This window comes from Seriola aureovittata, chromosome 15 (genome assembly GCF_021018895.1).
Source record: "Seriola aureovittata isolate HTS-2021-v1 ecotype China chromosome 15, ASM2101889v1, whole genome shotgun sequence".
Classification (NCBI taxonomy): Eukaryota; Metazoa; Chordata; class Actinopteri; order Carangiformes; family Carangidae; genus Seriola; species Seriola aureovittata.
This window is the reverse complement of record NC_079378.1, coordinates 26,064,428-26,080,466: the sequence shown is the minus strand read 5'-3', so window position 1 is coordinate 26,080,466 and position 16,039 is coordinate 26,064,428. Positions and strand designations below refer to the sequence as shown.

The 16,039-nt window shown below is 36.6% G+C and overlaps 1 protein-coding gene across 12 annotated transcripts in view; it reads right to left on the bottom strand.

Annotated features, from left to right (window-relative positions):
* Window positions 1-9,438: 9,438 nt before the first annotated feature.
* The window catches only part of LOC130182102 (RNA-binding protein Musashi homolog 2), a 223,844-nt gene continuing 217,243 nt past the window's right edge, over window positions 9,439-16,039 (bottom strand). For 7 of the 12 annotated variants that reach the window (XM_056396697.1, XM_056396705.1, XM_056396700.1 and 4 more), the window contains one exon: window positions 9,439-14,873. In XM_056396697.1, coding sequence (XP_056252672.1) covers window positions 14,829-14,873 — 45 coding nt within the window. In that variant the 3' untranslated portion in view covers window positions 9,439-14,828. Of the gene's footprint in view, window positions 14,874-15,874; window positions 15,946-16,039 lie in introns of all 12 variants that reach the window. The other 5 variants (XM_056396698.1, XM_056396706.1, XM_056396702.1 and 2 more) reach the window with 2 other exon arrangements.

The window sequence follows — 16,039 nt, the reverse complement described above, 5'->3', positions numbered from 1 at the left end:
GTACATATATAACATCATAACATGCCAACACATTAGAAGGCATAAAAACAACATAGTATAGTAAGGCATGAAAATATCATAGTATAGTAAGGGATGAAAATGTTAAAAAATGTCACAGTATAGAAAGGCATGAAAATGTCAAAAATCATAATAGTATAGTAAGGCATAAAATATCATAGTAAAGTAAGACATGAAAATGTCAAAGATCGTGATCGTATAGTAAGGCATCAAATCGCCATAGTATAATAAGGCATAAAATGTCAACAAATGTCATAGTATAGTAAGGCATTAAATGTCATAATATAGTAAGGCATGAAAATGTCAAAAATCGTCATAGTATAGTAAAGGCCTAAAATGTCACAGTATAGTAAGGCATAAAATGTTATAGTATAGTAAGGCATGCAAATGTCAAAAAATGTCATAGTACAGTAAGGCATGAAATGTCAAAAATCCTCATAGTATAGTAAAGTATGAAATTTTCAAAAAATGTCATTGTATCAGAAGGCATGAAAATGTCAAAAATCGTCATAGTATAGTAAAATATAAAATGTCATAGTATAGTAAGGCATAAAATGTCATAGTATAGTAAAGCATGTAAATGTCAAAAATCATCATAGTATAGTAAAGGCCTAAAATGTCACAGTATAGTAAGGCATAAAGTGTCATAGTATAGTAAGGCATGAAATGTCAAAAGTCATCACAGTATAGTAAGGCATAAAATCTCATAGTATAGTAAGGCATGAAATGTCATAGTATAGTAAGGCATAAAATGTCAAAAATCGTCATAGTATAGCAAGGCATGTAAATGTCATAGTATAGTAAGGGATGAAATGTCACACTAAAGTAAGGCCTAAAATGTCATAGTATAGTAAGGCATGTAAATGTCAAAAATAACCATAGTATAGTAAGTTATAAAATGTCATGGTATAGCAAGGCATAAAATGTCAAAAAATGTCATAGTATTGTAAGGCATGAAAATGTCAAAAATTGTGATAGTATAGTAAGGCATCAAATCACCATAGTATAGCAAGGCATAAAATGTCAAAAATCACCATAGAATAGTAAGGAATGAAATTTCATTGTATAGTAAGGCATAAAATGTCATAGTATAGTAACGGATGAAATGTCATAAAATGTAAAAATACAGTAAGCCATAAAATGTCAAAAATTGTCATAGTATAATAAGGCATAAAAACATCATAGTGTACTAAATCATAGTACAAGTCATAAAAACGACATAGCAAAGTAAAACCGACATATTATAGTAAGTTATAAAAATGTTGCAGTATAGTAAGGCATAAAGACATGAATACAACATAGTATAGTAAGACATAAAATGTCAAAAATCGTCATAGTATACTAAGGCATAACATGTCATAGTATAGTAAGGCATGAAAATGTCAAAAAATTCATAGTATAGTAAGGTATGAAAATGTAAAAAATCGTGATAGTATAGTAAGAGATGAAAATGTCAAAAATTGCCATAGTATAGTAAAGGCATAAAATGTCACAGTATAGTAAGGCATAAAATGTCACAGTATAGTAAGGGATGAAATGTCATAATATAGTAAGGGATGAAATGTCATTGTAATAAGACATAAAATGTCAAAAATCGTCACAGTATAGTAAGGCATAACATTTCATAGTATAGTAAAGCATTAAAATGTCAAAAAATGTTATAGTATAGTAAGGCATAAAATGTCATAGTATAGCAAGGCATAAAATGTCAAAAAATGTCATAGTATAGTAAGACATAAAATGTCATAGTATACTAAGGCATGCAAATGTCAAAGTATAGTAAGGCATGCAAATGTCAAAAATCATCATAGTATAGTAAGGTGTAACATGTCATAGTATATAGTAAGGTATGAAATTTTCAAAAAATGTCATAGTATCATAAGGCATAAAATGTCAAAAAATATCATAGTATAAGTACAGCATTAAAATGTCATAATATAGTTAGTAAGGCATGAAAATGTCAAAAATCGTCATAGTATAGTAAAGGCCTAAAATGTCACAGTATAGTAAGGCATGCAAATGTCAAAAAATGTCATAGTACAGTAAGGCATGAAATGTCAAAAATCCTCATAGTATAGTAAAGCATAAAATGTCAAAAATCATCATACTATAGTAAGGCATAAAATGTCAATATTAAAAAGACAAATTAATCTGATTGACAAGAGCTGTGACACCGTTTACACAAAGAAGTTGGTAAACTATTTAAAGTAAAGGCGTGGACTGCTTGTCCACCTCAAGGTGTAACTGTCAGTCTTTACAGCTTGTCTTTACAGTAAGGCATGTAAATGTCAAAAATCATCATAGTATAGTAAAGGCCTAAAATGTCACAGTATAGTAAGGCATAAAATGTCATAGTATAGTAAGGGATGAAATGTCACAGTAAAGTAAGGGATGAAATTTCATAGTATAGTAAGGCATAAAATGTCAAAAATCGTCACAGTATAGTAAGGCATAAAATCTCATAGTATAGTAAGGCATGAAATGTCATAGTATAGTAAGGCATGAAAATGACATAGTATAGTAAGGCATAAAATGTCAAAAAATTTCAAAATATAGTAAGGCATAAAATGTCAAAAATGGTCATAGTAATTAAAATTATAATAAAGCATAAAAACTTTATTGTATATATGTAATAAAAAAGTTATATTATAGAAAACCATAAAAAAGGCCCCAGTCCTGGGGTTTGAACCTTTTCACTGTGAGGCGTCAGTCCTAACCACTGCATCACTGCACCGCCTCATTAATAAATCATGGTATAGTAAGGCATAAACTTCACCTAGACCTAACCTCTAACAGGCCACAGTGGAATGATCTAATATGACGTCACTCTGACATAGTGTGAACGAATTGTAGGGACAATTCTGTCCTCCCAAAATATTGGTGGGTACATGTCCCTACCGTCCATATGCAAACCTACGTCTGAAGTATTGTGTAATGTGCATCTGTTATCAGCTTCATGTTTGTGCCACATTGTTCAATAATCCCTGGTCTCTGTTGCTTTAGGTTTGGTCTCATAAGTTCCAACAGCAGAAACATGATATATGACATTTCTCAGTTGTGCGGGTCAAGAACTGTTTTATAGTCAGTTTATTCTATTGAAAGCTCTCACACATTTTGATGCTGTTCAATCTTGACAGAAACCAGGAGCAGTGTATGATCCAAGTGCATCTCCTGCTCTTGGGGATGAATTCATCAGCTCTGACCAGAGGGTCCCTGACATTTAGTGATCTGTGATCATCACCATAAACCTTAAATCGTCAAATGTCAGACTGAAGCACCTGCCACAGTTTAAACTACATGGCTAATATTTCAGTGTTAACAGTGCTCTCTTTATAATTCTATGTTTTAGAAATAAACCTTTCTTCTATGGTTTTATTTTGTATGGGAAAGCTACAAATTTATTTTTGAATATGGGGTTATAGACACTTACTCAGAGGTGAGCTTCATGTGGGGAGAAGTTCCTCTGTCTGACCTCAGCACTGACTTCAAAGGGCGATGCCAACAAGCACGCCACCTAGAGGATAAAAACTGCCATGGCCTCTCCAGTTGGTAAATTAGCTATACCTGGAGTTTGGATGACTTTTCTGAATGTGTAAAAAAAAAGTGTTACCATGGCAATGTCAGTTGGTCAGTCAGTGGATCACTTTGGTGCAGACTGAAAAATCTCAACAGCAAATGGATGAATTGGATTTGGTGCAGATATCCACAGAGGACAAATTTTTCAGAGTTTTTCTCACAACATGAGGTTCACGTGGTTGGATGAAATGACTCAACAAACATTGTATAGATTGCCATTAAATTTGGCAGCATACACATGTTCACGTCTCCCTCAGGACAAACTGTAATAACTCTGAGAATGATTTGATGTTGCACTCACATTTAGCCGTTACATAAAAATTTTTTATTCTCCTCCTGTCAAAATCTGGTGCCTACATTACCCACGATGCAGTCCTAGGCCTGCTCATCAGTGAACTATACCTGTAACAAGGCCGTGCATTCATTTCCTGTTAACTTCCATCAGTTATAAAGGACTGGACGTCCATATGCACAGACAGGTACTGGGACATAGGTGTGTCCTTCTGCACCAAAGACATCCACATTTAGATGATTGGAATCAGACATGAGAAAATCCAGCTGCAATAAAATATAAAAAAAGTAGATGATGAGACAGTGTCTCCACATGATGTGAACAGCAGCAGTTGACCTGCTGATGACTTCCTGTTGGTCATCAGTAATATTCTCTCTGCAAACTGCTGCATATTGTTTGCTGCTAGGTGGAATTAAGCTTTGTGTGCTGGTGGGCTGTTATGGAGGGGAGGGGGTGGGGGGGTATTTTGTGTGATATGGGCCATTGACTGCTTTTTTCATAGCTCAGGAACAATAATGAGATTTTTTTTTCCCAGAATATCAGTGCCGCCATTCAGCGCTCTGATTGTGTTTATGAAATTGTGCATACATCTCTCAACGCTGGAGCAGGGGATGGGAAAGCTATTTTCAAAACATTAGCAAATTGTTTTCTGTTATTGTGCAGAGATTGATAAGGGTATGTATTTTCTACACACACACACACACACACACACACACACACACACACACACGCACACACACACACACGCACACACACACGCACACACACACGCACACACACACACAGACACACACACACACACACACACACACACACACAGCATGCTGTTGTAGCCTTCTGCTCTTACAATCCACAAAATAGAAGAAAACCTACTTAAAAAACTATCAACTGTTTGAACCTTCATGCTGCTGTTAAACTGTAACCACAGTGAATCTAATTGTGTCTTTGCACAGGTTTAGGTGTATTTCATCACAATATTTTTTTATATTGTTCAACATTATGGAGTTTATGTGCTTGGTGATTATTTGTATCATTTATTACTTTCTTTACACATACACACCTGTATACGTATCTTGATGTATTACTGCATTAGTGAGCTGCTTATCAAGTCTGTCTGGTGAGATGTGCAAATGACCTTGACCTTGGGAATCTGCAGTGTTTCTATCATGAGCAGATATTGAGACAAATCACCTGAGATTTCACACAAATCACCTTTTATCTAAGAAAAATGTTTGTGTGGCAGCGTTAACCAAAGAATATGCTTTGTTTTCCCTCACACCTGGATTTCAGCATGCTCTGATGTGGCTCTTTGTTGAAGCTGCTGCCGTTCCTCACACTTGTTTTTTAAATTGACAAATCCTGTAAATACAGTATGAAACTCCTCTCAAAAAATATATCACAAACAGTGCTTGAGTCGAGGCTTTTCTTTTTAGTTTGTGTTTTTACAGCTAATTACTATCTTTGAAGTGGAGTTCTGAACCATGAAGACAGGAAAAATAATGTATTGTGATGGAAAATAATCAGCATGAAGATATTGTATTAAATGTTCTGATGTAAGATGTTCTGTCAGACTGTGTTCTACTAAAACAACATGAGATTTATCAGGCCACTTGACCTCGGCAGTAAACACTCTTTCCACCTACACATGAACTAAATCATCCCATTAATTTAATTGCTGTCATAATAGTTTTGGGATTCCTCTGCACAGGGAGGTCTGGGCTGAAAACCTGGGCTCATGTTTTTTTCAGGCTGTAAAGCTTTAAAAACAGCATCCATCCAGTCATCATTAATCTATGGGTAATGATCCTATCTACACCAATACTCCCCCCTTTGGCATTTACTTTTGTGTTTCTGCTCTGTCCTCCAGTGATAATTGACACTCATACCTGTGTCTACAGTCTGTTGCTCACCAGCTATCGAGTCTGGAGCACCGGATCCATGAAGACAGGGAACAGACAGCTGCTGAGATCAGGCCAAAACTGACGGCCTTTGTAAACATGCATCGCCTCATCTGGTGGATGAAATGAGAGAGAAGAGTCAGTTCGCTCATGCCTTCGTTCATGCTGTTGGCTTCATACAGTTTACACATCATTGAGACTATAATCACTTTGATTTGAGAAAGATGAAACAGTTTCCACTCTGCATTTAACCAGAAAACATAAAGTGCTGGAGATAGATAGATAGATAGATAGATAGATATAGATAGATAGATAGATAGATAGATAGATAGATAGATAGAAAATTAACTAATATAATTTTATTAAATAATTGAAACGTGTAGATACAAACATTAATTTACGCATTTCATTAACTACAATCTATCAAAAGGCTGTTATTCATTTAGAAATCACTCGTTGCAGATTTTCTCAGTGTCTATTATATGATGAAACACTTATATGAGCTCAAGATCAGTTTCTAAAAAAATACAACACAAATAAAAGTCATTCCTGACAGAAACGCCATTGTGTCACGCTCCTGTTTCTTTCTTATCCCACCTTCTCAAAAACAATCAAGGGACCAGTTTCTTAGAGGAAGCTGTCTGGTTCTTGGCTGCAGACTACTTGCCATTCCCAGAAGGTCATTTGGTTAATCCACATTTGAGTTTTCATGGACTCTTAACTAGTTTTTAATCAGCAATTATTAGTGAATTGGAAGGCTGTGCAGGCGCAGAACTCCGTGCTGGCGGGAGAGTGCCCATCAATGTCACGTCAATTTTCATGCCAAGGGCTACATTAGGCCTGGAGTCTGGGAGGAAACAGCCACCTGAGTGCCTCATCTCCCCATCCACCGCAGTGTTCCCATCAACTATTGACTCTATTACACAGCTCTGTCAAAAAAATTTTCCGCTTCAAAAGAAGGGCAGCCATTACATGGCTGTGCAGGGAGATAATTTAGTGATGCACATAAAATTAAGGGCATATCCATTGAACATTGCTCATTATTGCACTTGAATTCCTACAATGTGAGGCTTGTGTGAGGATCCTGGACACTTCCCAACCTTTCATTTCATTCCCATTTTCAAGGTATAAACACAGCTTGATTATTTAGGCTTATGTGCTTATATAAATAGCTGTCATTTTCATCTATATCTAACCTACCTGTAATTGGCAATTAAACATTCCAGCGTCTGAGACTAGCTCTTAATTACCGTTAATAAATGCAGAGGGGCCCTGAGGGGTCCTGATGAGAGGGGATGTGAGTCTCCTGCAGCACCACATCACACCATGAATATGCATGACAAGCCAGGTATTCTTCAGCCCTGTCCTCTGCTGCTCAGGCACACAGAGGTGGCAGTGTGCCTCTTGAACTAGCACTTCTTCATTCCACCTCCACGGCGGCTGGAGCCGTTGTTGCCATGCTGCATCCTCACAGTGGCATTTCTGCACACTGAGGATTGTTTGTGTTTGCCAAGAGCTGTCACATTCAGCCTGTTAGCACTGACCCATGGGAAATTTACACAGAGCCACTGGTATGAGGTGAAGCCATCAAATGAGCCGGTGACATGCCGCTCTACACATACATCCTATAACGTTGATGTATCACTGTGTGTGCGTGTGTGTGTGTGTGTATGTGCTGCCAGTCAGAAGTTGGCTTGGTTTGAGCTTTTCAGGTCAAATGTCAAGATATTAAAGATGTGTTCTACAAATAGAGAAATGTAAGAAATGAACAGGTTTTTACCTGAACTTCAGTGAGGAAACTGTAGTGGACTAAGACCTGTCTGTGACATGTCATCATATATCATATACAGGTGACACGTTTGCATAGCATAGCTCCACGTGCTCAAATATTTCTCACACTCTTTCAACTCTAACACAAACTTTCCTTTCGCAGATTAATAGCAGCTTCCTCTTCTCTGCTGTGATCTGACATTTAGCTCCAATAATGATGCTGATTGTCTCAGTGTTCCACAAAGACCTGAAGCCTCGTATTTAAGAGACAGTGAGTGCAGAGCTCTCTGATCATAATGGCACTTTTAATTAGCACTTAATTAAAGGCAGGTGGACTGGAAAGGTCAGCCAGTTAGGCCTGTAAGTTAAAAACACAGACACCGGCAGGATCAGCTGTTTGAAGAATTTGTCTGCTAATTACAATGACCGGGATCTGGACACACCCAGGCAGTTCTGCTGGAGACATTTTTCAATCCTTTCAAACATATTGTATTTTTTCTCTTTTTTAAGTTTGCTTACAATAATTTTGCATCTGTACATTTTAGGATTTAAATAGACAGAGATTATATATTTTCTAATATAAGTGTTAATTTACAGTGAATTCTAAATTGTGATTTAACCAAAAGTAAACGTAAAACTACACGGCATCCAAAACCATCTAACTGGCAGTTTTACTGTCTGAACACATGAGCTGTATTTAACCTGTTTATACATCTCATCAGTCTGTGACATGTCTGTGTGTTATGGACATACCTTATGACTGGAGCTCCACACTGTCAAACACAAGAAGCGAGACAATGGTCCAAACTGTCAGATGGATGATCATTGTTTCATTACACCATTACAGAGTAGAAAAACCTCAGTGATGTGGTCTGAACTTGTTGCTCCTCGGCTCTGAGAGACAGAGCTGGGAACAGAATCGATCTCCGTCCACGTTATAGATCACCTTGTCTGAATGAGTGATGAAGCTGTTGGACTGTTAGACAAGCACCCACATTAAAACCTGATCCCTGAGTGTCAGTGTAACAGTAACATTATGTTTAACTGCCATAATCTATCACAGTAAACATGCACACAGATATTTAAACTCATTACATATTCAATATTATATTTAAGGTGACCAGGTCAAGATATACAGAACATCATAGAGTCACTTTAGAAGAAATAATTCAGTTAGAAAACTGGTATAATCTTAATTCATCTTCATTTTCACGACAGAGTCAGATTTTTGTTTCTGGTACCTGAAGTGAAATTCTCCCTCTCAGCGAAAGAGCTAATCTCACTGTGACAAAACACATCAAAGACAAACCTCCATGTTTTCTGATGGTGTCTCTACTGTTGTAAGCCTGTCATGCAGCAGCCTGTTTGCTCATCTACTCATCACATCCTCAGCCGTTTACACACTGATCCTCAGCTAATATTGATGCTCTCCATGTGAAACTGCTGAAGGAAAATAAAGCACTGGTGTGACGGCGTGGCTTCTTCCTGAGCGCGCTGCATCTTTCTGAGGCACTGGGAGAGACCACTGAGGGGCAGCAGAATTACATGCCAGCGCTTGTTTGTTCACTGTTTTCCCTGAATGCATTTTAGTAGTCAGACTCTATTAATCCTGCTGACTTAAGAGTGACCTCGAAGGATCCGGGGCCGACGTGCCGACTGTGTGGTCGAGTGAGTGTTTGCAATGTACTCAACAGAAAACACACAGAACAGTTGGCTGCTCAGCCCAGTGTCTGGTCATGGGATGTCAGCTGATGCTGAACGGTATGTAGAGTGAATGTTTCTCTTTGATGTGATGGTTCACTAAATAATTACACATGTGATATCGACACGTTGAGATAAATATATTTCAAAAAAATAAAAATACAGCGAAACTCTGAAAACAAGTAATATAACAATTCAGTTTATTTTATTTATTTTCCAGACAGACACATCAATTTCTGGACCACAGTAGAGGATGGAAACCTTTCACAGACATTTTTTTGTCAATATTATTATTTGAAAATACAAATATAAAATTAGACTTTCCACATTTGATATGTGAGAGACCCCCATCCATTATTATTATTATCATTATTATTTTTTTTTAGTATATTTTACAACAGGGCTTAAGCAAGCCATATGATAACCTGAAAGATGCTTTCAGATGTCAGTCAAGTCTGTCTGTCTCTCGCCATAAAAAGTCGGTTAACATAAAAAAAGGGGCAAGTGTTAGGAATGGGCAGACAGCAGTGCGGAGAGCTCTGTGCTCAGCCTGCAGAAACATGGAGACAGCAGAGCCTCACACTGCGTCCATCAGGCTCCACTCTACTCTCTCGACAACACGCCACGGCTGAACTCTCGTGTCGGTGAGCAAGATAATCAAGACATTTGACTATATGAACCTGGGTGTAGCTGTGTGAGGGATATTCTGTATACAGCTGAGGTCTCCAGTCTAATATTGTTCAAATGAGCCACTAAAAAATTGCAGATATATATTCATCTATACACATATATATTGCAATTGTATGTATATATTTGTAATGAGCATGGGTGAGATGGCAATGGTTTGGACTGAGGGGAACTTCACCCTGAAACAACAGCTGAACGAGTTTCTGTCACCTTGAAGAGCTCAGTCTACATTTGTGGACATGAACAGATCTTTGTTAGAGATGGTGGCGTTAGTGAGTCACTGTGGTCACTGTGACAGTATCTCTCAGAGATAAGGGCACATTGTCTGGTTTAAAACCATTAGCACCACTATGAATGAGCCTCTCTCATGTATAAATACTCTGTAACAATCGATGAGCCTTCAAAGTCAGTCTGATTCATTAAAATGGAGCGGAGCCTGAAACAGTCTTGGTCTGATGTCCCAGCTTCTGGGAGACAGTTGTTCATATTCACAAAGACAGACGTGAATCCAAGACGACAAAAACCTCACGCGTGTGTGCCTGTGCGTGTGCGTGTGCGTGTGTGTGTGTGTGTGTGTGTGTGTGTGTGGTTTCAGGGTGGCTTCCCACTACGGATGGGATCAATTGTTTGGCCATTGCCTAGCACTTGCCTCAAGATTCAAGTTTAAATGGATACGGTAGTACACTACAAATGTCAACACCTTCCAGGTTGACTTTTTTTCTTTTTTGATTATTTTTTTTCTTAAACCAAGACCCCTCCCCTCTCCCCAAATGGATAAGCTAGTCTACTAAGATGTGTAACATTCATCAGCTGTAAACTGCTGTCAGTTTGAGATAAAATGAAATTACAGCAACAGAGCCATGCTACCTTAAAGTCCAAGCTACAGGATCACAAAACAACAGAAGAGTCTATTTTTATATATTTTTAAGGGAAAATGTTTCTTCAGTCAAAAAGGGTCAATTACAGTGTTAATTACAGTCCAATTACAGCCACCAGGCACCTCAACAGAAAACACACACAATGTATTTTAGACTTGTTTGCCTTTCAGGTGAAAAGCAACAGAGCTGTTCCTGGCGAGCTTCTTGTAGGAGTTTGACTTTTTTATTTCAGTTAAATTTAACGGACAATTCTGCAAATGAACAGGAGGAACACTTTGTTTGATCCTAGTTTAAATGACTGATTCCTATTGTATTTGTATATTATACTATAAACTATAATGTGCAATTAAGGTGAACATAAACATTTCTAATTATGTTTTTAAATAAATTAGTTTTACTATAATTTTGGGCAAATACTGTATTTTTCCTACAATCAATGACTGATAATTTTATTATAAATGTATTATTTATTATTATTTGACCCTTTCAAACATGGACTTTATCATTTTGTAATTTCTCTTTTTTCAGTAACAGTGTCTTTTATACTTGCTGGATTTATTGGAATAATTTGTCTATTAAAGTCGAATCTAACAAAGCTGCCGTTCTGTTCATACTGTGTGTAATTTGACAGTCTATATTAGATGAGAAGAATAAATAGACACTACTATTATATATTAATGTAATGTGTGTAGTTTCAATTTAAAACCTCATGAGGTGAATTAAATAACTGATATAAAACCTAAATTATGTTTAATTGAATTTACTCACAAAATAAGTCAACATGTGGATGAACACAGCTGGAGCTCCACAAACTAAACTGTCTTTACAATTGGTTTGTTTTTGCTTGAAACACAGCAGCGTGTGTAAATCCAACAGGTCTGAGTTATGGACAGAAACCTGGAGTGATAATATTCAAGTCTGAATCTTTTAAATAATCACAGCTTCAGATGCTGGTCCAGAGTCAGGACATCAATTTAACTTGATACACACTCCTGCAGTGGATCTCTTTCATTTCTACAGTAATGCCTCTATAGAATCCATATGTGTGAACAACATTGATGACGGATTCTAACAAAAAGGAGCTCCCAGAATCTGAGATTAAAACAATTAGAATAGTTAATAAAGGTTTTGAGAGAAATTCCAAAGTGTACAAACATTAAAAGATATAACAGGTAATTTAAACAGCACTATGACTGATATCAGGACTACTGTGGTAATCATATGTTTCTTAAAAAAATATGAAATATTTTTTACATAAAATGTTTTTTCCATGATTATAGCTTGTGTCCCTCTTAAAAAAGAATCAAAAATAAAAGTTTTGCATATCTAGCGTTAGCATTTAAGGTAGTATGGCACACCCCTTTTAAAACATTCAAGGGTGGGGATCCAAATAATGCCTTGTGTACAATTCCATCTTACAGCAACTGTTTCTCTATTGTTCATCCATGAGAGCTTTGGTTAGCTGAAACCATGTGAGAGTGGCAAAACCAAAACCAAAAATAAAACATACAGGGAATAAATTACAATGAACCTCTATCAAAATAACTGTCGGCAAATATCAGAATAACATGATCATTTAGAGAAAGGTCTATCTCGACTGGTCCTAAATCCACTATTCACTACAAGTATTATATTAATGAGTCCTATATAACATCTACTTTGTAATTACAGGAGATAGAAAAGAGCGCGAGAGGGAGAGGGATAAATATGAGAGAAAGGAGAGGTAGAGCAGGGAGAACAACAAAGAGCACTACACTGGTATCAAAGACAGCACTCTGTTTACAAGTTAACTGTGATTTCTTTACACACTAATGAAATACATGAATGATCAACAAAAGATAGTAGATCTCTGAGGATGGGGAATGGAAAGAGAGAAAGCAATGGATGCACAGTACATTTTAATAGTATATTACAATTATTAATATATAAACCACAAAGTATCAATAAAACTCTGATTAAACTTGAAATCAGCAAAGAAGCATCTTTCTTTTTTTTTATATAGTTTTGTATTTCTTATTTTCTTTTACATTTGAACATTACAAGGGTTTTTTTTTCTCTTTACTCTTTATATTATTACTTGATCAACACCTCCACATCATTTACTTTAGAAGTTTCCAGCATATTTCTTTACCTGGTTGTTTTGAAACAAAAGAAATGAGACAGGAAGTGAGTAAAATGAAAACAACAAACACATCTGCAGCAGGTAAAGTATTTCAGAATACACACCATTCATTCCATCAATGACATTAAAAACTGGACTGCACTCTGGAGCATATTATTATTGAATGTTTGTCATGAGTAAAACCATTAACCACACATACTGTGTAAAATCTGGTGCAGTGACAGAGAGTGAATAATTCAGTGTCATGATTTGACCCTGTGTAAATATCTCTCGATGAGGCGTGGGTCTAATATAGAAAGAAACCCAACATATCAGTTACTACTTCCCAAGCTGTTAACTCACCACTAAACTTTGACGTGTTTGTCGCGTCAAGAACACACAAACCCAGAAATCCTTCATACTGTCCCAAAGCACAGGGCCGTTTTTAAAAAGCCAACATATACATGTGCAAATAGGAAAATGGCCTGTACTTTACTACTCACAGTGCAATGATTACTCGCCTTTTACCTTTCAGTGTTTTCATTTGTTTTGCCACTAGAGAATAAATTAAACCTGCCAATGATTCCACAATAGAACTCACAAAGGCTGAGGTATGGTATCAAAATGTTTACTTTCCTAATTCATTCAAAAAGAAATGATTCAGAGAACAAGCATTACAGAGCGGCTCTCGCACAGAGCCCAGATATTGTGTTCCAAAAAATTAATCAGGAACAAGCAGGATGAAACAAACAATAACATACATCTAACAAGTTCCTCTCAGGAGTATAAAAGTGTCAGGATGCACAGAGCACTGGAAAATGCCTGGTTCAAGTTCTAATCATCACATCGAAGTACAGTGTGCTTTGGATTAAATTGTCTGTTTTTCTCTCTCTCTTTGAAATGATGCTGATTTCTGAACAGTTAGACAAAAGATACCGATCAGGCTCTTCTCTTCTTATCTCTTAAAACTGTGTTGACTTAACTCACCGTTTGTAAATTTGCTGGTATGACACTTGTAAAATTATTCAGCTTCAGTATTTACAGAGCAAGTGTGTTCTGTTTGTCTCTGGGGTCGTTATAATAATAACTGTTTACAGCTTTTTCTTCTATTCACACGCTATAACATGTTTCTTTTGACACACCATCACAAAAATATGCTATTCTCTCACTGAGTTGGTTATATGCAGTGACTGGAATAATATGTACAGCTACATTTCTTTTTCTCAAGTTTGAATTCACAATGTAGTTATATGAAATTTGTTATAGCATATATATATATTTCTAAACAACAAAAACAACACTTATAAAAAAGGACCATAAAAATATTGGAGTCCTCTTTGTATTGCCCAAAAATAGGTAATTATGGTTAACAATGAGACATCACAAGAAATAAAACAGCTACTAAGATTTATTACTTAGATACCTTCTTAAAATTTTCCTTAAAATTTAATTTTTTTTTTCTCCGAGCTTCTTTTTTTGCGGAAAGACTGAATGGAACATCCCACCGTTTTTCCTTTACACTAACCCATACGAAGATGAAGACGTGACTTGCAGATATTCTTGGCTATGACCCCCGCACTTCAAACAAAATCCATTTACACAAATATACTAGAAGAAGATAAAATAAAATGACACAAAATCAAGGTCAAACTAAAGAGACTTTCTAAAAACTAATCAAAAGAAAAGCTAACAGAGGAAGGAGATAGGTGGATGAGATTGACGTGAAACATCATACCAAACCAGGTTGTAAAGTTATAGGAGGTTTGGATTATAGTACAGCAGTTGTTATTTTTCTGAGATGACTAACGTTTTCTTTTCTTCTTCATTTGTTCCGACTTTCGTTCTTTTTGCCTGGGTGACACTGTAGTGCTTGAAGTTGGATTAGCATCACCTGCACACAAAGCCAATTAGAAACTTCGTCCTGTCTTTCCTGGGCCACCAGATATACTCTGCTGGATGATAAAGAAACACAGCAACAGCATTAGAAACAGTTTGTTTAGTTTCTGACCATGAAAACTGAACTCTGTGAGATTTACTGTGACATTAAATGACAGAAATTTGTGGTCTTTCATTTGACTTCTGATGCAGTATTTTTGATGCCTACTGAGGCGCAGTAGCATGAAACAAAGAAATATTCATTAATTGCAGCAGGTCAAAACTGACATACATCCACATAATTACAGTATAAAACAGCCTGTATGTTCACATTTTAAAAAGTCTATCCACTTCAATGTACCATAATTAACACGTGTGTGCAAATTAATTCAACACACATTGTTTCTACAAAAACAACTGGAGGCAGATATAAAGCTCATTGTCAAAGGGTTTCATGGATGAGGGACGGAGTTAGTGAGGATGTGCTGCACAGACAAAATATTGACTTCCTCATTAACATCTACTGTCTGTACTGTTTTTCTACATGATTGGGATTTTACATGTTGAAGAAGTGTGATCATAGTTGAGCTGGTCTGTAACATACTTTATAATTAACAGTGACATATGGTTTAAAGTATGTGTTTTATTTTAAGGTGGAAACATTTCCACATGTTAATACTGTGTATTACTATAATACTATGCAGAACAGGTAGTATCTGTGTGTGTGTGACTGAGAATAAACTTTAACCTTAAAATTCTCTGATTGTTTTTTTGTTAATCAAACATGCGACGTCATGAAGAGATAAACCTTCGTCACACTCACACTTCACTACCAGCTCTGTCATGTCGAGGGAGGTGAATAAACAATCAATAATGTGATAAACATATATTAGAGAAAGAGAGAGAGAGAGAGAGAGAGAGAGAGAGAGAGAGACAGAGAGAGAGAGACGGAGAGAGAGAGAGAGAGAGAGAGAGACCGAGAGAGAGAGAGAGACGGAGAGAGAGAGAGAGAGAGAGAGAGAGAGAGAGAGAGAGAGAGAGAGAAAGATAGAAATGCACAGTAAATAAAATGCAATACCTCTGATGAGATGGCAACCGGCCACCTGTTCAATGGTATCCATTTGTAAAAGCTGTTGCAATCAACGGGCCCTAAAAGTAACAGTTAGTGCCTCTGTCAGTGCATTTCAAGGAGAGAAAGTGAGTATCATATCAACTTTTTCAGCCAGCATGAATGTGATCATGT